The 22347-nt window shown below is 44.1% G+C and overlaps 1 protein-coding gene across 5 annotated transcripts in view; it reads left to right on the plus strand.

Annotated features, from left to right (window-relative positions):
* SH3PXD2A (SH3 and PX domains 2A) overlaps positions 1-22347 on the plus strand; it is a 261000-nt gene that overhangs the window by 184135 nt on the left and 54518 nt on the right. For all 5 annotated transcript variants that reach the window (XM_054163352.1, XM_054163353.1, XM_054163350.1 and 2 more), the window contains one exon: positions 8738-8869. In XM_054163352.1, the coding sequence (XP_054019327.1) occupies positions 8738-8869 (132 nt within the window). The remainder of the gene's footprint in view (positions 1-8737; positions 8870-22347) is intronic.

The raw sequence follows: 22347 nt of genomic DNA on the forward strand, positions 1-22347 counted from the left end.
GGGATTTCTGAGTAACCAGTAGATTTCTTCTGCAAACAAGAAATACCAAAGAGGTCTTCCTTCAAACTTAGGAAGAAAGATCATGAGCTGTAGACTGTGTAGGATGTCACCCTGCACACGATGACAAAGCACCTAGGTGATTCAGGTCACACATAGGTCTCAAGGTAAGGAAAGATGGAAATGCTCCTGCTGTTTTCCATACCTGAGCTGGTAAATACATAAGTTCATGCCCTGTTTGAAGTATGTGAACAAATACCCACCATCCTCAATGGATGAGTGCTTGCTTGCCTGAGATTCTTAGTGAGCAAGATTGCTGTGATTTCAGAAATGCTGCCCTTGACAGAAGTTGAATGTATCCCTGCGGGTGTTCTGCCTAATCTTAGCAGAGTAGCTCTAATTTCAGGGTGGTAGTTGGATATAAAAATGCAGAAATATCTGAAGTATTCAGTTACAGGAGCCTGGTGGATGATAAGTCATCCGGGAGTTTAGACAGGGAAACGGAATGAGATTAAGCAGGAGTGAAATGTGTTGAAGAGGAGACAGAAGTAGTGATGTATCTTGGGAATAATGACAAGAAGCCCTACCTAGCTAGGGGGTGAGTTTGGGTTTCTCTGACTCCCTACATCTGTAGGGACTGTTTAATGTTGCTACATGTAAAATAACAAATCAATTGCCAAGGTTTTCATCCTGACTTCTAGTTAAGTGAATGTTGCTTGTTCAGCTTAGAAAAAACACCTCTGCATGGTGATAGGGCAAATGTAAGTGACTGATTGCATTGCATGGTGCTCAAGAAGAAGGTGAATGTTGATATGTAGTCCTGCTCAGAAGTTCTATGGGACCTCTGTCTGTTTTCCAGTTCACATGGCCTTTCAGTTCACTTCTCACCCAAGTGGACCCCCAGCTTCAAACACAGCTACTCTTCAGTAGAAGTACTCTTCACCTGCCATGGGCTGTAGCCTAATGTGGCAGGCTGATGGAGCGGACCTGAATTTGAATATGGTCTTTACCCACATAGTACATCTGTGTCTGAAGCTGGGGTTTGGAAACTAGAAGAGAAGCCAGGTTCATACTGCCTAGCTGAGGGCATGAACCTGCTCCATACCATGGAGACACTAACCAAGGCTTGCAAGTGGTTTCATTTCCTCCTATGGAAAAAGACAGGTGCCATACAGGTGCTGTGGTGTGGCATGAATCTGAATTACCCCAGTTGCCGTTAATTCCTTGGCTGGTCTGCTTCATGCCATGTGGAGTAATGTGAATGTGTTACATTGCTGAGCAGGACTAGGGCAAATGCCAGAGTATATAGGTGACTTCAGCCTAGTGGAAGACCTTGACTAACAGCTGTGTGAAAACCTCCAAGCAGTTTAACAGATTTGTGTGCAAAATACTTAAGTATTCCTAACTGTTGTTACCTGTAACCTAGTTGGTTGGAGTTGCTGTTCAGAGAGCCAAGTTTCTGAGGAGGAGTGGAAAGAGGACTCAGTAATTTTTTTTCCCCCCTTTCACTCTCTGCCTCTAATTTTTCTTGGCTCTATCCTAAAACCTAGTAGACCAAAAATAAAAAATAAAAATCCTGAGACTAACAAACTCTGCTTGGCAAAGGCCAGCACTGAATTTCTCTGTGTGTCAGGATTTTGTTGGAAGTGCTGCTGAGGACTGTAAAGAAGGAAGAACTGAACTGGAGCACTCACTTGGGAGGGTCTGCCATTTCCTATGGGCCGAGACACATTCCCTGTGGGGACTCTGTTTTGCTGCTGGCTTTAGCTGGGTGTCAGACATACATTTCAGCGCTGGAAGGTACAATTTATGTTAAAGCAGTCCCTTGTCCCAAGGTCTTGAAGTTAAGATCTTGGTTCTTAGAAGCACTAGGAAATATTACACACACCTTGTGCTGGAGAATGAATCAAGATGTCAGGTTAATATTCTGGTGCTATGAATACCGGTCATATTCCCTTCTTGGTGGTAATGCATGCTGTAACTGTATGTAGCAGCAGCCCAAGAGGGAGTTGATGCAGCTCGTGGAGTTACCATCAGTACCAGATTTCTGTATGTCTAACCAGAAAGATAACAAAGACTAGAGTTTTATCTACTCTGCAAGAAAGCTAGTGCCCTGAAAGACTTGCAGAGCACTTGAGCACTGTGGACTTGAGGAAGCTATATGTATGGATATTCATTTATAGAAAACCTTCTTGTATGTTAATCTTGGTTGCTAACCTGGGGTGAGAGGGTTTGCATGCTGACCTGGCCATCACTGGGTGCATAGTGTTCAACCTTGGTTCATTCTCATTCTTTGGCTTTGGACAAAATTTTAGGCCAAACTTCTCTGGCTTTGAGACTTCTGAATTACTTAGGCAATGGGATCCAAACCCTTCCCTTTTTGCTTTCAATCCTATCTCTGCCCAATAGCAAGTGTCACCTGCTTCTGAAACTCTCTTCTGAACACACAACAGAACTGATCTGTTCTTTGTAAAAGAACTATCTGGTTGAGCTCGGGAAAGAGCTAAGGAAATGATACTATGTTAATAGCTCATTTGGTGAACTTAATCAGATACTTATTTTCATCTATAATGAAGAAAATGGATTTTCACCAACACTGTTTCATTGTGAAGACCTGGGGTCTGGACTGGACTTGTACCAAATTACTTTATTTACTATGAGTGGTGCTGAATTTCTGTCTCTGTCCCTAAAACTTTGTGGCTCAGGATTGCTACCTCAAGAGTTGTGGATCTCTGAAGCTAAACACTGCTGGGACTGAAGGGATTTCTGTCTGATAGAAGGGGTGGATGTGAATCCCTTTTCCTATTGCCACAAGCTGTGGGTGAACTTTTACCTCTAAAAGTAATTGATGTGCAAATATAGCCTGAATTTTGATAAGCGGGAAGGGGGCTGAAAAATGCAGGAGTATCGAGGAGATGAGTCAAAAGCCCTGATGGTTTGTTTAGGTCATAGTAAGAACAAACAAATGAATCCAAAACAAATAAAACCCCTTAAAAAGAAGAGAGATCCTAGGCTTAGAAACATGGTTTTGATCTGAGTTCCTATTTTCCCCAAGGAGATTTCTAGGAGGATTCATCAGTCTCCTCTCACTGCTTGCTCTAGGAACTGGTTATTTTAGGAACTGCTTTTCTGAGACCCCTGTGAGGTTGTGAGCTCTTGTGTAATCTCATGTGCTTTACATGGTTTTTTAGCCTGGTTTTTATCTTGTGTGCAGCAGACACTTAGCCCAGTTTTAAGGCAGACCTAAGCTCTCTGTCTTAAAATACTTGGGGCTAGGTCACTGGTGGAAGGCTCAAGGAAAACTTGCAGTTTTAGCATGTTTATTTATCATAGCAATGTGGTCCTTGTGATAAGAAAGGAAAGAGGTGAAGTTCATAGGGGGAGAAAATCCCTGTGTTTGGAGCTGGGCAGATGATTGTTGTGAGGGAATAGACTGAGCTGAGGAGTTTAAGTAGTCTTGCTGCTTCTTGCTCTCGAATAACTGGCTTTAACAAGAAACCACAGCTCTAGATCCAAGCTACCACAGTTATGCTCAGAGAAGTGTGAAGTTCTGACTTCATTGTATGGGAAGCCCTGACACTCAGGGTTGCTTTCTGCCAGGCACCTCTTCCACAGACTCTGCACATGTCCTTGGCAGTTGTGCCCAGGTTGGAAGAGCCGAACTACCTGGCAGTTGGTTGTTCAGCTGTGAATCATCCTTTTGGTGTTCACTGACCGTTTCTGTGGTTTTGGCTGCTTCTGCAAAACTTCCACTGACCAGCCCAGTACTAATTCATTTAGTCTGAGTCTGTAAACAGTTGATTGATAATCACAAAAGGGCAACAGAAAAGCCTGGGTCCTGTGTAGATTGAAAGAGCAGACATGTTTATAGTCTGATAACAGCAGAGTATTCTGGCAAAGATCATGAGTCTCAGATTTCCATATTCAGAGAATTTTATTTTTGGAGTCCACTTGGTGGTTTTGATTTTTGGCTGTTGCAAAACCATCATAGGTCTTAGATGTTGCAACATAGGAGGAGGAGGAAGACGTTGCTAGCAACGGGTGCTCTGCACTCCTATTTAGGAGGCTTTTACAGTAGTTGCTGGTCTCTGAGTACAGCGGGAGGAATGATGCTCCCTCCTCACTGCCTGGTGAGGGGGATAGGGGGCAACTGTGTCACTTAATAGTGCCAGCTTTGAGGGGCACAGACAAGCTCTGATGACATTTCTGCCCAGCCCCGGGAAGGGAATTACTGAGGTGAGGAGCAGGAGGATTGTAAAGTGGAGCCCTATGGAGAGGAGGAGGGGTATCCTCAAGACTTTAACCAGGAAACGGACTCGAGGCAAAAAGAAACGGAGAGGCAAGCAAACTCTTAACTTCAGCCAGTGATCTATCATATGCTCTGCTCTGGGGAGGGCTTGCAAGTTGGAGCTAAACCAGAATACTAATTTTGCTTTTTGGGGGGAGAGGAGTGGGGATCTTTACTTTGCATATCAGCTTTATCCTATCCTCTGCTTTTCTGGGATGAAAAAAGTTTTTTCAAAGTGGGGCTATAGTATTGGGGTGCATTTCATGTGCATGTGAGCTTGCTGGAAGACTCATGTCACTGGGCATCACTCTTCTCTGGCGTGCTTCACACTGAGCAGGCTGTTGTTCTTGAATGCAATGATGTGTCCTATGTTACAAATTTGACCTCAACTAAGTGGCAGAGATGGAGAAGCACCCACAGCAGTGGCTGAAACTGGTGCTCTGCCTTCTGTGGTGTTGCCTGTCTTGCTTTTCTCGGGTGCCTGTTGTGGGGGAAAACCTACAGTCTGACATAACATACCAGTAATATAGTGGTCATCCTGGGTGTCATGAGTAATTCACCTAAAGATGCTTGTGGGAGATGGCAGGCAGATGGAGGGTTTGAATTCTTCTACCTTACTGACTGTGAAGGAAATAGAGTAACAACCTAAATTAGGCTACCCAGAAAACGTTTTAAGTCTTTTGATCACTGGGATCCTTTCCTCTCTCCTGTTTTCTTTCCTCCTTTGTTGTTACCAAAGTCTTTCCCACTGTGCAGTGCCAAACCCTGAGCAAGTATCACTTTGGGAGCCACAGGAACCCCACCCCTTTCCAAAGGGTGATATCCTCTAGGCATGATCTGCTGTAGCTGTAAATGAACAAGTTTATTTGACCCTAGTTGCTTCTTAGGCCAAGGAACTTATCATCATCTGCTTTTCTTGTCTTAATGGGATCCCTGTAATGCTTATACAAGCTTCTGTTAAAACAACCTCTTAATTGTGTGTGTTGCACCAGATACTGTAGTGACAAAGCAATCCTTCTGCAGTCAGTACCTTACCCAAGGCAGGAGAGACCATTGTACCAGCAGGCAACATTGTAAAGTCCTGTTGAGTATGAGTGCAGATATAACTTATCTTGCCAGACTGTAAACTGGGGTTTTTTTCTTGTGTTGGAGCCAGAGTTGTGGAGGTGGATTTGAAGTGCTTCATCTCCAGGTTTCCTGGTGAGGGCATTCCCTTGGCACATGATCCAAGGCTTGGCCTCAGTGCCTGACAGTGACACGTTTGCCAGCCTGCACTCCAGCTTAGTCCTGTCCTTGGTCCGAGCAGGGACATTGCATCACATTAGTACCTCTTCTGCCACCAAGCCAAACCTGTCTTTTGTGGATGTGTTTGCTTACTCTCCTCCCATGAAAACTGTCTAGGAGATTAGAGGAAAGAAGATATTTGGGTATCTATTTAGCTGGTGGCTTTCTGCACGTCCCCTGCTCCCTTTGCCTTTCCACACACTGAATTCCCTGCTGATGCAGATGCATAAACATAAGGACATGATGGCTTTTGTTACTGGTTAGAGAAATTATACTTGTCTTAGGAAGACTAAAACAAAGTAGAGGATGTAGGTGTAACTTGTATAAATAGGTTGAGGATGATAATGGCGTGTGGGAATCAGTGTGAAAGAAGGGAAACCATCTCATCACACTCTAGATAACCCAATTAGCAATGGTTTAAACCAGAACACACAAGTCAAGTTGATTCATCATGAACAGAAACACAATCCTTATTTGGAATGAACAGCTATGGTGAAAATTACTGTACACATCAGTGATGTCAACTCCTGGTCTTCTCCCACTGGTCCTGTTACTGGCCGTGGTTCAACTAACTACAGAAAAGCTGAATCCCTTAAACACAAATTTTCAGAGGAGATGACTCCACCTTAAAAAAGAAAATAATTAACCTATGTGACCTGAGGAGAGTCAGGGGCAAGCTTAGGAAGCAAGGAAGTCTTCTGATATTCTGAATTTCTTAAATCAGGTCCAAAGGGAGGCATTGTGATAGCATTTCCTTTCAGGAAATAGATGAATTAATTGCTTTTAGTTCTAGGATTGTCTTTCATTTCTCAGGATGCTGTTTTGATGGCTGATGCATTCTTTACATCTTTCTTGGCAGGGATGCTAATTATTTGTCTGCAGAATCACTTTGCATCTTCAGGCCAAATGCATATGAACATGCTGTGTTTGGAAATACATTGAGCATCCTGTGCTTGGCTGTCAGTCCCCTGATTTGTCTGGTGGACAGTTTCAGACCATGCTGCTTCCTTCCCATCTCTTGTAGCCAATTTGTCATCAGAGATTCAGGAGACCTGGAGTCTACTCCTAGTTCTGCTAAAGTGTCAAGTGAAATGGGACTTTCAGCAAGTCATACATCTGCTTCTGTCTCCCCTTTCCATCTGTGTCTTAATCTAGAGCGACAAGAACTGCCTCTTAATCTGTAAAATGGATAATAATGCTGCTGGCCCAAACTGTGTTGCCCTAATACACATTGCTGGGATTCAGAAAACCTGTGACATAATTTTGCATTGAGGCTTGTGGGCTTTTAGATGGAAATTGTAGGTGCTTTTTGTTCTGGTCTGACACTTAGGAATAGTGTGGCCAGCAGGAGCAGGGAGGTCATTGTGCCCCTGTACTCTGCATTGGTTAGGCCACACCTTGAGTACTGTGTCCAGTTCTGGGCCCCTCAGTTTAAGAAGGACATCGAGATACTTGAACGTGTCCAGAGAAGGGCAACAAGGCTGGGGAGAGGCCTTGAGCACAAGCCCTACGAGGAGAGGCTGAGGGAGCTGGGGTTGTTTAGCCTGGAGAAGAGAAGGCTCAGGGGTGACCTCATTGCCCTCTACAACTACCTGAAAGGTGGTTGTAGACAGGAAGGGGGTGGTCTCTTCTCCCAGGCAACCAGCACCAGAACAAGGGGACACAGTCTCAGGCTGTGCCAGGGGAGGTTTAGACTCGAGGCGAGGAAAAAGTTCTTAACTGAGCGAGCCGTTCGTCATTGGAATGGGCTGCCCAGGGAGGTGGTGGAGTCACCGTCCCTGGAGGTGTTCAAGGGGAGATTGGACGTGGCACTTGGTGCCATGGTCTAGTTGTGGGGTCTGTTGGGACAGGTTGGACTTGATGATCCTTGGGGTCTCTTCCAACCTTGGTTATACTGTGATACTGTGATACTTTGGAGAGTGTATAAATGAGGGCAAGTTAAGGAGCCCTGATATCCTAAAGGATTTTGTGATTTTTATTTTTTCTCCAGGCAGAGCAGCATCAGTCTGTGCCGGGGCTTGGAAGTGCAGAGGCCCCATTTGCACTGTTTATGTTGCACCAGAGAGCAGGGATCTATCTCCTATGACAAACAGCAGTGCAAGGAGGGCTGCCTCCACATCTGGCACTGCAATATGCCTGCCTCACAGCTCCACCCCGAAATGCATGATTTTGGTTTGGGGGTGGAAAAGTCAGAAATCAAATAAAGCCAAGAATAAACTCCAGAAGTGTGGGGGAAGGGAGGAGAATTATTATTTTGCACCCTTTTTCACCCCTGTTTGTGTGAGAGCCTGCTCTCATTCATAAATTGCTCTGACAGCTGAAAGCCTTTGATACGACTAGAAACCGAACTACGGGAGAGGTTGGCTCCAAGGGCTCCAAAAAGGTGCTGAAGGGCGATGGAGACAGGGAAGCTGGAGTGCGCTGTGCCCCTGTCCTGTTTGTTGCTGCTCTGCCGCGGGGAATGCGGAACTGTGGAGCTGGCGGGGGGCAGGCAGGGGGTGGCTGTGTTTAAGCAAGGATCTGGCGCTATACTTTTTTTTCTTCTTCTGTTTCAAGTAAACAGTCTTCCCCGCCCTCCCTTCTCTCCCTCCACCCCACCTCCCTCTCTTTCAGTCCCGCTCATGTGTTTCTATTTAAGGGCTGCAGTGCAGACGAATATGATTGGCATCTACAGCCCCCTCTTGACTTTCAGCTCAAGCCTTTAGAGTGGAGAAAGAGCTGAGCCGCCAAGGGGAGAGCTGTTTTTTTTTCCTTTGGGTTTACTGGGGGGATGGTTCAGTTGTGGATTTATGCTGCTTCTGCCCAGGATTTTTCACTCTGAATGGGAGCAAGGATTGTGGAAACCATGTTGGGAAGATGTTTATTTCCAGCATCCAGCATGAAACTTTGCAACTAATTCACTGTTTTCGGCTCCTCTTCATGTTTTTTTTTTTCCTCCCCTTTTTAATTTTTCTTCTCTCCAATGTCCCTCTGTGCTGTTGAGTTGTGGGCCAGAGGAGGCTGTTTCTATATGGCCAGCCATTTGGGGATATGCTGTGAGCCAAGGTTGTTTGCTGATTCGCTTGGCTCTAGTGACAAGTTGGCCTGTTGTGAATCAGATGGACGGAGGTCGCTTTCAAGGAGCCATGGCTGGAAGCTGGCTTACAGCTTGCTTTTTCCCTTCTCCAGGTGCTGATGCTAGCTCTGAACCCATGATCCTGGAACAATATGTGGTGGTGTCCAACTATGAGAAGCAGGAGAACTCTGAGATCAGCCTCCAGGCTGGAGAGGTCGTGGATGTCATAGAGAAAAATGAAAGTGGTAAGACATGTTTGCTGCTTTTTCCCTCATCCAGTGGTCTGATTTTTGCATGTGTTCCTCCTCTTTTGGTTTCCTCGTCACTACTTCTGACTGCTCCATCTGGTACAGTTACTATGTCTGGCTGAGGATGTTGAAGTTTTTCAGTGTTGATTTGGGCTGGGGGCCAAATGTTGCCTTCTACTGTAAGAATGTTTCATAGGTTTTGTGCATTAATTAGCCTAAGTATGGTAATGGAAAATGAAGGTGAAGGAGCGAAGGATCTGCAGCTAATGAAAGTGATGTATAGTAGGCTGATATAGTTGCTCTGCTGTCTCAAGTCTCTGTCAGCATTTCCATTACTAACTCCCTTTGTGGAGGGTTTATAACATGAGTGTTTAAAAATTGCTTGGGATGAAATTTGGCTTGACAGCTGAGCCCGTGGCCCAGAGCTCAGGAGGGAGGGGAGAGAATGTGCGTAGATAAATGCGTGGCTATGCACAGTTTCAAACCTTCTTGCAGAGTTGTTAATTGGGGAATTTTGAGGGAAGGAGGCAGAGGCTGCCATCTAAAAGCAAGATGAAAGCTCTTCTTCTGCCGTCTGTGGAACAACCGGCCTCCACTTGGAAAATGAGCTTTTGGCAAGTGTTTGTATAGATGTCTTTTGTATGCTTTAACTCTTGGATGCCTGGTAGCTTTGAGTCAGGCTGAACAAATGCAGGAGACTGTACATGAGTGGCTGGAGCGGGTTAGCAGCTGGTTCGAATAACTGCCTGTCTTCGGCAGCTCTCCTCCTCCCCTTCAGTGATCCTTGTGTATTAATCCAGAGCTGTTGTCCAGGAATGATTTCCAGCCCACTCGTGACTTGTGTGTCCTCATCCAGAGGAGCTGCTGGTGTTTGGAGCCGTTCAAGCAAAAGCTCACATCGGTGGTAGTTCCACATTCAGGGCTCACGTTGCTGGCTGCCTCTGGAGAGTTCTGGACACGGAAACCAGAGCACCTTGATCTCAGACTCAGGTCCATCTTCCAGAGCTTTGAGTCAGGTTATCCAGTGTTGGCCATACACTGTTTTGTTTTGATTTTTCCTTCTTCCAATGGAGTGGCGATTTCTCTGCTGTATGAAAGCCTAAGGCTCAAAGTGATGCAATCAGTTACTGGCTGGTGATTTAGTGTGGTGTCCAAAAGGATAGAGTGTGGAAATGCACTGGCTAGCGTGAACAGAAGTGCCTGTCTCCCGGGTACTGACTGGATCACTCGCAAAATTAGTAGAGGCTCATCTGCCCCACTTAAAGCAATCATTTTGGCTGAAAGTGGGGGACAATGACGGGAACCTCTTCTTAAACTATGTCTGGGCTAATGGACAAACATCCTCCCTTCCAAGCCTGAGGGTTCCTCATTGACAATAGTGGGTGTTGCTGCTGTCTAAACAATCGTGGTTATTGTCGCAACTTATATTCTTATCCGTGATACCCCTGCCTTGGATAATGGCTTATGGAGCCAAGGGAACTGGACTGTTAAATAATGCAGGAAGTGTCTGAATTCCAAATTACAGTTTCATTTTGTGTTTTCTTTTAATGTGGCCTTTCTGTCTTGCACAGTTTCCATCATATTGTATTGAACATGCACAGTGTGTGGAGATAAAAATGGAGAGTGTCAGGGTTTGAATCTAATTAGTGTGTCCAGGAATGCTTGAATTTGGATTACAGTGAAGACCATATTCTGATGCTTAGCAGCCAGCTTTCTTAATGTTCATGTAAACAAGGAAGGAAATGTGAAGGTCTGAACTCCATGCTATGATCTTTCCATTTGTATATATGTATGTATAAAATAAAGATACAGGTACAGATTTTGTTAAAAACAACATTAAGTCAAGGAGCAATGAATATAAGCTGCAGCACAGGAGGTTCCACCTCAACACAAGGGGGAACTTCTTTATTGTAAGGGTCACAGACCACTGGAACAGGCTCTCCAGAGAGGTTGCGGAGTCTCCTTCTCTGGAGACTTTCAAGGCCCATCTGGATGCGTTCCTCTGTGACCTGAGCTAGATTGTATGGCCCTGCTCTGGCAGGGGGTTTGGACTCAATGATCTCTTTGGGTTCCTTTCCAACCCCTGACATCCTGTGATTGCCAGTGGAGAGGGCTTGTTTAAACTGTTCTGGCAAAGAAATAGTCTTATTTGTTCTATGAACAGGATTCCAAACACACACTATCCCTCTCCCTTAGGTTAGGGGTACCACAGGAATGACTTGAATACTGTGGCTTCTTGTCTCTTCAGCTATAGTAGAATCTATGAATGGCATGTAATGAAACTGGCAGAAGTTTCTCAACTGTCAACTTCTAAAACCCATGAGTTATTTGAATTTGGGTATCCTTCAGCATAGGCAGGCAAACCTAGAAGCTGTGGTTATGGCTTCTAAGAACATGGGGATATCCTTTTCAAGAAAACATTATTGGATGATGTACATGTGTAGCAATTCATCTGACTGTGTTGGCTTGATAAGTGTGGTGAAAGTATAGCTGTGACTGTATAAAGTAAACTTGTTTTTCTCCTGCTCCAGACAGACACAGGTGATGTAAGGTGTTATGGATGTTATCTTCAGCAGGGAGAGTTACTACTTTTATTGAAGGATGGTGGGTAGCTTGTTATTTGTGTAGCTGAGAAACTCCAGCAGGCAGCAATGAGCATTGGATGTGCTGTATCACAAACTTCCTTGTGTGTACACATACACAGAGCATTGGAGGTCTAGCTAGATATGAAAAGGCACAGATGACTGATGGATTTTGAAAACCTTGCCTGAACAGGGTTGCTTGCTAATGCCAAGGGACAGTTAAGCAGTACTTTTGTTTCCTGGAGTGGGAAAAGCACTTAACTTGGGATTGCTGTGTAGATCTGTAGGGAAGAACACCTTCTCTTTACTTGTCAAATGGCCCTGTTTTTTTACATAGGGAAGCTAAAAAATCATTTCTGAGCAATGGTGCCTGTTTCGTGTCCTGCTGGATGTTTTCTTCTGAACAATTCTAGGGCCTGTCCTGACCTAGAGTTACCATCTCTTCCAATGTTTGCCTCCAAATTATGTACCCCCCCTGAAAGGGAGTAAGCTTCAAAGGCCAGTGTATAGGGCAGAGGTAGAAGGGGGGGTGGAATCTGATTTATTGTAGTTCTATTTGGTTATAATGAAGCTGTGTTAACTTCTTCTTAAGTAAGTGCCTTGCACTTACTGTAGTATCATCCAGTGTTACTTTTCTCATCTATGAGAGATAGTATTTAAGGATTCAGCAGGCGGATGTGCGCAGGTCCATGTGGTAGGGCCTTGTCTCATACTTGGCTTTCTCTTTAACTAGAAGAGTTGGAATAAGTTGTCTTAATTGTTGTGCCAATTGAAGTTATGACTTGGGCATCGTTTGAAATTTCTGTTCAGTGTGTTATGACTTAAAAGAAAGGCCAGTGCAGCATATGGAGTGCACAATTGCTGAAACCCTCATCTCAGCTATGAAGCCCATGGGTCACTGTAACCTGACTGTTGCTGCAACTGCCACAGAAGTAAACCTTGCTAGACTGAAGGAAATCTGTAGCTTTTCTATACTTCAGAACAAACTATTTAGTAATAGATATTGGCACTTGGGTTTTGCAGCAAATACCTGTCTTGGCTCAATAACAGTTGTTCTTCAGACCTTAATTTTGGTGACATGAGCAGAAAAAAATCCACACTATGCCTGATGTATGGGATGCATCTCTTTTTTTCTTTCTTTTTTCATCAGTTGAGAAGGAAACTGCAGTAGCAATGGTCACAAATACATCAGGAGAAAAATGGAGGTTTGCAGGCTCTGCAGATGGTGTCTGGGAACAGGCTGTAGTTTCAGGCTTGTGTTGCTTGCTAGAAGTGACTGTGATTTGTTTAAAGGCACTGTGTAACCAACCTGTGCTGTCCAATGCTATCTAAACATTTCTGGGCTCTTTCAAAATAACAATATGAATAGTTGACTTAAGCCTTCTGTCAGGTACTTAGGCTTCTTTTAAACCTTGACCAAAAAAGCCTTGTGGGATGACTTAAATGTATTTCTACTGCAGAAAAGAAATGTAACTTCAAAGCAGGAATCCAGCACAGATTTCTTAAAGGTAAAAGGAGGAGGGACTGGGCCAGAGCAGCTCCCTCACTGCCAAGTTTTGTGTGGATATGGCTTGAAATGGTCAAGCTATAAACTGTGGCAGTAGTGTTTGCAATGGAAAACCTGACAGACAGTGAAGTTTAAACATACTCCTGAGCACCTCTGCCACCACTGCTGCTCTGCTCTTAGGCAGAATGGGTGCTTTTCCCTCACAGCCCTCATGAGCCTTGTCTGTGGTGGAGGCATCCTGGGATGGCATTTTCAGCTGCACTGAGCAGAGCCATAGCCATTTCCTTTGCAATTATATAGCTGCAGTCCAATTTCCAATATTATATTACATGCAATACATGAGACAAAGCTATTATGGTTAGTGTAGCTTTATCAGGACCCAAAGGGATCTCTGGGAAGAGGCGCTACTCTCTTAGCTGAGATGTGGGGCATGGCACTGAAGTATCACCACAAGGAATGCTTCTGTTTGTCAGGATGCCCTGGCTTTATGGGTCCTGGGACTTGTCAGCTGTCTGCACAGCATCAGGAGACCAGTGTGTGCCTGGCAGTATGCTCTGCTATACCGTTTGAATTCACTTGAGCTGCTCACATGTAGCCATCGTGATCTAGGAGGGGGACAGAGTGGTCACAGCTCTCTTGAGACTGACTTTTGGGTGTGTATTGGCTTCCCTATTGCAAACTCCTCCTTGGATTAATAGCTTTTTGAAGCTTTCTTCATGGGGAACAGAGCACCCTTTATTTGAAGGCATTGCTTTCCAGGGTTTCACTTGGTACCAAATTGGGCCAAGATTATTTTCATGGCTAACTACTGCATCTTGGCTAAAGGTGCACCCTTAGTGTTCCATGTAGAAACTGAAACTTGGGCAGAGGGGAGGGATTCTTTGGGATTTGGTTGTCTGTTGTTGTTTTGTAACTCAGCTCTATATCCCCTCTGCCATGTATGTCTTGCCAAGTAGCCTTGATTTTTGGTCGCCTTTATTTAGTGTTGATGAGGGTTTTGTTTTAAATTCCATGAAGACCACTGTTCCTGTAGTGCATCTGCTTTCTGCCTGACTCCTTCCTCAAGGATGTTGTCTCCATGATCCTCCCTTTGTACACAGGGGGAACTTGACACCCTGTGCACTGCTAGCAAATGTCTCTGAGCATTAGTATTACCTTGTGAATGCTGTCTCCACTGTATTTTTATTTGTTCTGACAGATAAGTGACACACCAGCAATTTCCTAGGTTTCAAATGTGGATGTAGCTCTACTCCAAATGGCAAACACAGTTACCATGTTTGCTTATGAGTGTTTGCATCCACTGGTCAGATGTGTTGCCAGAGAGAGTATGCCTGATTGCCAACATCATGCTTTATTTCAGGTGTAATTGTGCATGGTGGCTTTCCCTGGAAAGCTCTTTTGTTTTATTTACACAGCATTTCAGGAGAATGTGATCTATCAGATGTAAGGCAGGACTTGATTTCTGTTTGTACACCCAGCCATGCCCTGCTTTTTGCCCTAAGAAAGCCACTTCAGTGTTCTGCATTTCCATTTCTTCCCAGCATGACTGTGTGTTTGAATGATAAACCTTGTAAGAGACCATGGTTGTGATATAAAAAGTAAATACTCCTCATACAGCAGCTTCTCCTCTTCATCAGTCCTTGAGCTGTGCCTGGAATTTGAGAGGAAGAAACAAACACTTTTGTAGGTTGGAAGACCTTTTCCCTAGCACAGGTTTAGGTGAGTGACCACCACTTAATGTGTGTGTAACTATTCCTGCATGCACTAGTGCTCATAACTCTTTAACAAGCGGAGTCTAAGGACCTCTAAACCTCTCCTTCAAAAATGAAGGTCTGTGGACTCCAGTGCCCTGTTCTGAACACAGAGCTGATATGCCATGCAGCCTGCCTTTCTGAGCCTGTCACCAACAGAGGATACATGATCTGCTTATGAATCAGTTCCTGTCCTACCGTAGTTTTCTGCCCAGTGTAAGTACTAAGGCAGACAAACATCTGAGGAGGCAGGGTGAGTGATCAGGATTTTTTGGCTAAGTTGTTTAATGTCCTAAAACAGTGTTTGTGGAAGTTTTCCCTCTGAATGAGAACAAAGATGGCAAAGCAGAGATGCTTTTCTTCTTCAGATGCTGGCAGCTCAGGGGCTGGAGGAGGGCTTCTCTGTGCAGACAGAGTTTCAGAGGCATCTGTTGTGAGGGTAAGGATGCTCAATGGCACTTGCTTGTCTTAGTGCACTGGTATCTTCAGGCTTTTTGGAGGTAGTGATTAAGTTTGGCTACTCTATGGCTTTGTTTTGCAACGGTGTAAGCAAAGCATCCTGTTGTGTGTCTGGTTGCAAAGGTTGAGTTTTATTTTAAGCTTTAACTGTCTGGAAGCTGATGTGTATGGAGGGAGCCTGGGTGCTGTGTTTGTCAAAGTCAGTGGAGTGGATAGGAACATTTAGACTAATTCAGGCTCCGTGCTGGCTCCAGGGGAAGCCTGAGACAAACTTCTACCAGAGTGATAAAACTGGATGTGATTACTTGCTCTAGCCAAGTTCTAAGTGGAGATAGACCTTTTCTGGGAATACAGTGCCTCACCAACCCTACAAACAGGCACTCCCTCTTCCAGTGGCCTGTTAGCAAACAGTTGAATGGATAGTGAATTTCCACTCACACCAGAAACAGCCAGATCAGCAGGAGATGAGGAGGAACCCTCCGTCCTCATCTCTTGCGCCTGGGAGCCCAAGGATGGGGGTGACCTAATGGCTTTAACAGATGTGCTAAGCTGGAAGCAGCCCTTGACTGTCTATGCTGACCTCTCTGGTGATTCTGTTTTGTAAGCTATTTTCTGACCTGGGTTTTTTTCTAGTCTGACTGGATTTTCAAATGTGTGTCTCTGCAAGGATAAGGAGGTGGTGGCTCTTTCTTGTTCTCAGTGTTCAACTTTTAGCAGGAAGCCCTTAAGTGAAGCCCTTACCTGAGTTTCAAGAACTTAACTTAGATCTACTGTGTCCAGAAAGGAAACATGCCACAACACTTCTGAAGCAGTTACCTCTGAGTTGCAGTTTAAGGCTGCCTTGTACATAGGGTGTAGTGATAAACTTTTCAGCCTGATGTTTCTAGACCTGCTTATTACTTGAGCACCACCACAACAACATCTCAGCAGAGGTTTGGAGGTTCCTGCATAAAACAAAGTACTTGCATTCTGAATGTGTTGTGATATTCATGCTGCTACCTTGTGATGTCTAAATGACTTTCCTCGCCTAGTAATTTGCATGACAAGTGATGTTTGTGTTTAAGAGCTTGGAAGGCAATTCTCTGCACTAGAATCAAAGCAGGGTTAATAATCTGTTTATAGTTGCTCCCTATCACTGGAAAATCAGATTGTTTTCTATTGCCACCTCTGGTTTTGTAACTGTGCATAGGATAGAGGTGGGCCCCTACTTTAATGCTGAGAATACTTGTTCCAGCCCAGTGACAAGGACAGAGAGATAGTCCTTTTAATTGTGCTGTCCCATTTCCATTTTCTGGAAAGCCCTTCTGCATTTCATAGACATTGATGCTTGGCTTTCCTTTGCTCAGCTTTGAACTGCAGGGTGTACTTGCTCTGACCTGGTGACAGGCTCATTAGGAACACTTGAAATACGACTGCCTGGTCACACTGTGCCCTTTGCAATGCCTAATTCTGTTGAAGCTTTCCTGGGACATCTCCAGGCTATTCTGGAACTCTGCTCTAGTAGGGATGTTTTGCTTGTTGGGATGCAGGAGTTGATTGATGACTTGTTTTATTCAGGTCCCACTTGAGTTGGTGACAGCTGAATGTCATACTAAAGTGACCATCAGTGCATTCATAAAGCCTTGCTAAAGTTAAGTGGTAGTGTTGTTCCTTCATGGACCTTTTCAGTATAGTAGGAAAGTAATTACTGTTTTCAAAGCAATGCTGCCTCATCTCATTCTTCCATAGAGAGAGTAGAATGATTAATAAGTAATAGGGACACAAGAGAAGTCATGGGGTCATTCCTCCAAAGCATTCTCCTCTTTAAGAGTATCTAGCAGATTCCCCTCTACATAGTGTTTGCTTTTATGTTGTTTTAAATAAACATCTCTCCAGATAGACACAATAAAACTGAGCTTCCAATTTGAAATCATTCCTCTGGAGCATGTTTTCTCAAATGCTTTGAGTTACAGTGTGGTTTATATTAATTTTTCAGTCCTATTTCCATTGTTTGTCGTAATCTTGGGCAACTAGTGTTTTGACAAAGCTACTTCAGTTATGTGTTTGGGTTTTTTTCTTTTTATGGAGACATCTGAAGTCCAGCCACTTTGACTTCTGTACTCATCTCTCCTTTAGATGATACAGTGTTCCTGGGACAATTCTCCCCCACCCCCAAACTTCCCTAAGCTAAAGGGAAGGTTTATTGCTGTGAATAGGAAGTCTTCGGATATCTATAGGGCTGTTTTTCACATCTACTGTCTTTTAAACATCCCACTTAAGTAAATAGATTCCCTTTTAAACTTCCTTCTATCTGGCTTGATATGGAACAAAATACTACATTTTTAGTTCTTCAGCTTTCTAATATCTCAGCTGGGAATGGGAGCCTGGAGAGAGGAATTCCCATGCCTTCAACATCTGTCAGAGGAAGCCCACCTGCAGAGGCAAAACCTTCATGCAGGCAGAACTGAAAGAGGTTGCCAGATCAGAATGCATGGAGACTTTTCTAGTCTTCAAACCACAAGAAGTGTAGTTCAAAGGGGGGGGGGGGGAAGTCAGTGTCAGCCCTTGCAAAGATTATTTCTCTTCTGCAACTGTCTTGACTTCCCCATATCCATGGGCCTGAGACACATGAGGCCCTGCTCTAGGAACATGTTCATGTTTCATTGCAGTGGGCATGAAATCTCTTCCAGGACTTCTGAGACTGCCCTGTTAGTCTCCTTGCTGGGGAAAGGGTGGGATGTGATTGCTGAAACCACAAACTTGAAGACTTAGTTGTCTATAAAGGCAATTTAGCCTTGAAGGTACAGTGTGCATTAGAAAGCATGGAGAAGCCAGGACAGCAAGCAAAGCTACCTTGAAGTTTGCCACATAACATAGCTCTGTACTCCTGAATAGCAGACTCCCTATCAGGCCTCTGAAAACTTCAGTTCTGAAATTTCCAGCTGCCTGCAAGTTCCCCGTTCATTCCCTTCTCATCTAATCCTGCTGTGCTGAGACCTGATACTCAGGCAGATAGTTAAATTCTCTGTTTCCACTGCATACCCTGTTTGGAGCCCAGGATGGCAGGCTGAAAAGGAAAAAAAAAATTACACAGCATCCCTGGTTGGAGTCTTTACTCGTTACCTCCTGTGTTTATGCAGTCACTGCCAGTTGCAGGACCCTGAAGCCTGCCCCAAGAAAATGTTTCCAAGGAAAATCTGCTTTTCATATTAGAATGCATAAACTTTCTAATGATTCGGTTTCCTATATCAGCCAAATAGGTCACCAGCTCAACACTGCTGCAAGAAACTACCTGAGGCCAAGAAGATGCAAGGATATTAACTAAGGCCTTCCCATGAGTCCTGTAGGTACTTTCAGGCTATGTTCCTTGGAATGTGACTACCTTTAAAAAAGTTAAAAAGCATTGCTTTCATAGGTGTTACAGCAAAGTTTCTTTTGAGAAAGCAAGCCACTGAAATACTTTTGAATAAACCCTGAAAAGAATAATCTTGATGCATAGTGACTGAAGTCTTCTGCCCTTTGTTCTAGTTAATCAAGAAAGCCTTAGCTCTTGTGGTGACTTTCAGGCCTGTTTTTCAAAGTAAGCAGACTGTTGGTGCATTTTTGTTGTGTCATATGAGGACAAGATTAATAAAGGATGGAAGAGGTTTGGTTTTGGTTGGTGGTTGGGGTTTTTTTTGTTGCTGGCTTTTTTCTTTCCCCAAAGCTGCACAGCAAATAAGCAGTTCTAATAATACTTTGGCAGTAAAATGGAAGCTGTAATCATTAGCAGACGCATTTCAGTTACAACCAGCAACATAACTCCTTACTTTTGCTTTTCATGTTAAAGAGTTCAGTTTCCCCACAAGCCAATTTCTTGTCCATCTTCAGATTAAGCAAAACCTATAGAAGTAATTGTCTTGCTTAGGAGTTGCATAATCAGATTTAGGGGGGTGGCTTGACAAAGGGATATATGTCAGCTCTTCCTGTCCGCCCCTCAGGCTGGGACACCAGACTTTCCAACATTCTTGATGGAGACTTTAATTGCTTTGTGGTAGAAAGATGTTGGCTCGTGGCTGGATTAACTGAGGCAGTTCTGGAAGATGCAGGGGACGAGATGGGCTCTCTTGGATCTCTGCTTTACTGTCTGGCTTCTTAACTATTTTTATTGGCCAGTTCATTAATATTTTTTTTTCTGTATCTTGATACTGTGTGACTTCATCTGAAAGTTTCACATGCAATGGGACATCACTTTATTTCAAATAAAACTGGACTGAACTTGCATTGGCAATGTAGTCAAACTTCAGCTTCATGCTTGAGTCAAGTATTTCCCAGACCTTGCTGGAGTCTGTATCTGCTGTTTCTCCCCGCAATGCGAACGCATCCTGGAAAGCCCTAGTGTGTTGCTTTGAGAAGCTGTTTTAATTCTGTTCACAGAACTGCCTCCTGCTGATCTTTTACTGTCTCCCATTATGCCTGCACACCTTTTCTGGTAGTGTGCTGGTGGGAAGGGTGTTGATGCAAGCATATCTTCCAGTGGCTGGAGGGTAAGGGCTATACTGGGTGTGCTCATGCTGCAGACGTAACTTCACTTTGCTGCTGTATTAATACAGCTGCCATACATTTGATTAAGAATCCCAGTCTGGTTTGATACTTGGATAAAAGAGAAAACATGTTGCTGCTCTTTCATGATTAGCAGCAGCTTGACTACCTAGACTAACACTGGCAAGCACATGTCTGCACTGTCTGACAAGTGTAAGATAACACCTTCATGATTTGATGTCCAGGTCTTGAGGCATTGTGCTGACTGTCAAATGGTCACCATATGTGCAGGTGAAATGTATCCTTCTTCAAGACAATATCTCCTAGGAAGTCCAGGTGACTGTATACAGAACCTGACAATTGCAATAACAAATTTCAGTGTGCTGCAACTGAAATGAAGTTGAAGAAGCCCTGAACACAGTCCCTACTCAGACATGAAATCTATGTTTCTGGGTGTGGGCAGGGAAAAGAGCACACTCTCACTTATGGGAGAGAAGGTGAAGCTTGTTTGTTGCCAGAAAACAGGCTCGGGAATTTGAGAGATGGTTTCTTGGAGGTTTTATTCTTAACCTGTCTAAAATTCTTTACTATTATCTAGAAGGAAACTCTGCAGAGTTTGAAAGCCAAAATTACTGCATGTCTGTATGCTCAGGGTGAGCTTGCAAATCAATCCCTTGCTTCAGGTAGACCTGTGACTGAAACATCCCTGAATAAAAGTAGAATGGCCAGAAATTGGGATGTCCATTGTCTCTTTTGCTTCTCCTGAGCATAACAAGCAGAGCTGCTTCACGTACCAGCTACAAGTTAAATTAGACACTCGGTCATTCCAGATGTCTTTGGTGTATTTTTGGAGCTGACACTTTCTGGGCTGTTAGACTGTTGCTTTTAAAATAAGAAGTGAGCCTCTGGGCATTGGTGCCTGAGCACTTCCACTCAACTGTGATCTGGGAAGTGTAAGACTCCTTTTTTTTCTTCTTGCAGAAGTATCCAGGTTTAAGAGCCAGCCACATGAAAGGGTGTTGCTTTCCCTGTGCCACCCCTAAGTCTCTTGTAAACAGTCCCAAACAGAAACCAGCATTCCCTGAGGAGGATGTAGAGTGTACATATGGGAACTCAGGGACTGAATGGTTCTGGGGATGATTTGCTGGCACTGGTTCAGATTTGGCTCAGGCTACCAGCAGTTGTGTCGTGGCATTTGGGGGAAAATGGTAGTTTCAGGGAAGCTTCCATTACAGATGTAGCCACCCTTTGCAATGCTGTGACGTGCTGGTGTTGAGACTTCCTTGCATGGTGTGCTTGAGCTGCACAAAGGCCTTTTTTCCACCAATTATGTGCAGACATGGTAAAAGCTGAGTGACTGACAGTGCTCGCACTTGCTCTTGATAAGTGTGTCTTAGGGGCAGTGCAGCAAAAGGAATAGAAAAAGTGACTGAGCCAAACTCCTCCACACCTTGGCAAAGGCTGCAGGCTGCCAAGTGAGCTACCCTGGCTCCTATAAAAGGAAGAGTGCCGGGTCTTTGGTACATCAGGAATGGAATCTTCTTCAGCTGTAACTTGCTTAAACTAGTAATTCTTCTCCATAATGCCAAATCATTATAATCTTTCCTCTTTATCTTTGCCTCTCACTTAAGCATACTCCTGAGTGGACCATCTGACTGGCCTCAAGTAAATTTGGTAGAAACTTAAGTACATGCAGGAGGGAAGGCCCAAAACAAGGGTAACTGAGTGCAGGTGAAGATTAGTGACTTCCTTCCTGGGTATCATTGATTCTGCTGTGTTTGTTGTTCTTTTCTACTGAACAGCATGTGATTAGTGCTTTTTGATCTTTCGTGATTGCTTCTGCTAATTTCACCTGCAAGGAGCACATTCTGATCTAACGAAGTGTAACACAGCATGTTCCTCAGCTTAAAGAAATCAAAATCCTGTGTTTCTGTGGGACTGAAGTTTTGCCTTAGCCTTGAGAATGTGGTGCTGAGGCATTTTTCTGTAGCTCTCTCAGAGCTGTGCCTTCAGCAAGTCTTGGTGGATGGTGTAGAACCGCACCTGTTAAGTAGAGCTCTTGAGTGAGACCATCCATTGGTCCTTAAGTGTTTTTCTTGCACATGAGTTGGTGGGAAAGAGCCTCAATTGCTGTAGCTGAGCCTGACTTGGACTGGTAAAAGCAGTCATCACTTGAGCAAATTCCACAACTGTAGTCACACCTTTTCAACTGGATCCCCAACGAAGGCCAGAACTGCTTACCTTTTGACTTCTGAAGCTGGACAGTAACTTCTCCTGGGAGAAAGCGGACCTGTAAAGGCAAGTTTGCAAGGCTGGAGGTAACAAAGTTCCACTGAATGCTTACCTATGGCCAACTCACACTTCAGACAGACCACTTCCCTCAGTGATATAACAAATAACTACAGAATGAATGGCAGAAAACAGTATAGTTAATGATGTGAAGTAACTCAGGGCTTTTATTTTGGTGATACATACTCCCGGAGTGTGTCTGTAGCTTCAGTAATATCTAATCTGTAAAGAGTCCTTTGTGTGTTTTTGAAGAGGAGGGAGAAGCTGCTGTTTTAGTCCTTATGAGATTTTAACATGAGATAAAAGAAAAATCTAGGTGTGATGTGTCCCATAGGCTGTACTGTTAATTCCATGAAGTTTGTCAGTAGCAAAAGTTTGTCAGGTTGG

The sequence above is a fragment of the Dryobates pubescens genome, chromosome 8, assembly GCF_014839835.1.
Source record: "Dryobates pubescens isolate bDryPub1 chromosome 8, bDryPub1.pri, whole genome shotgun sequence".
Classification (NCBI taxonomy): domain Eukaryota; kingdom Metazoa; phylum Chordata; class Aves; order Piciformes; family Picidae; genus Dryobates; species Dryobates pubescens.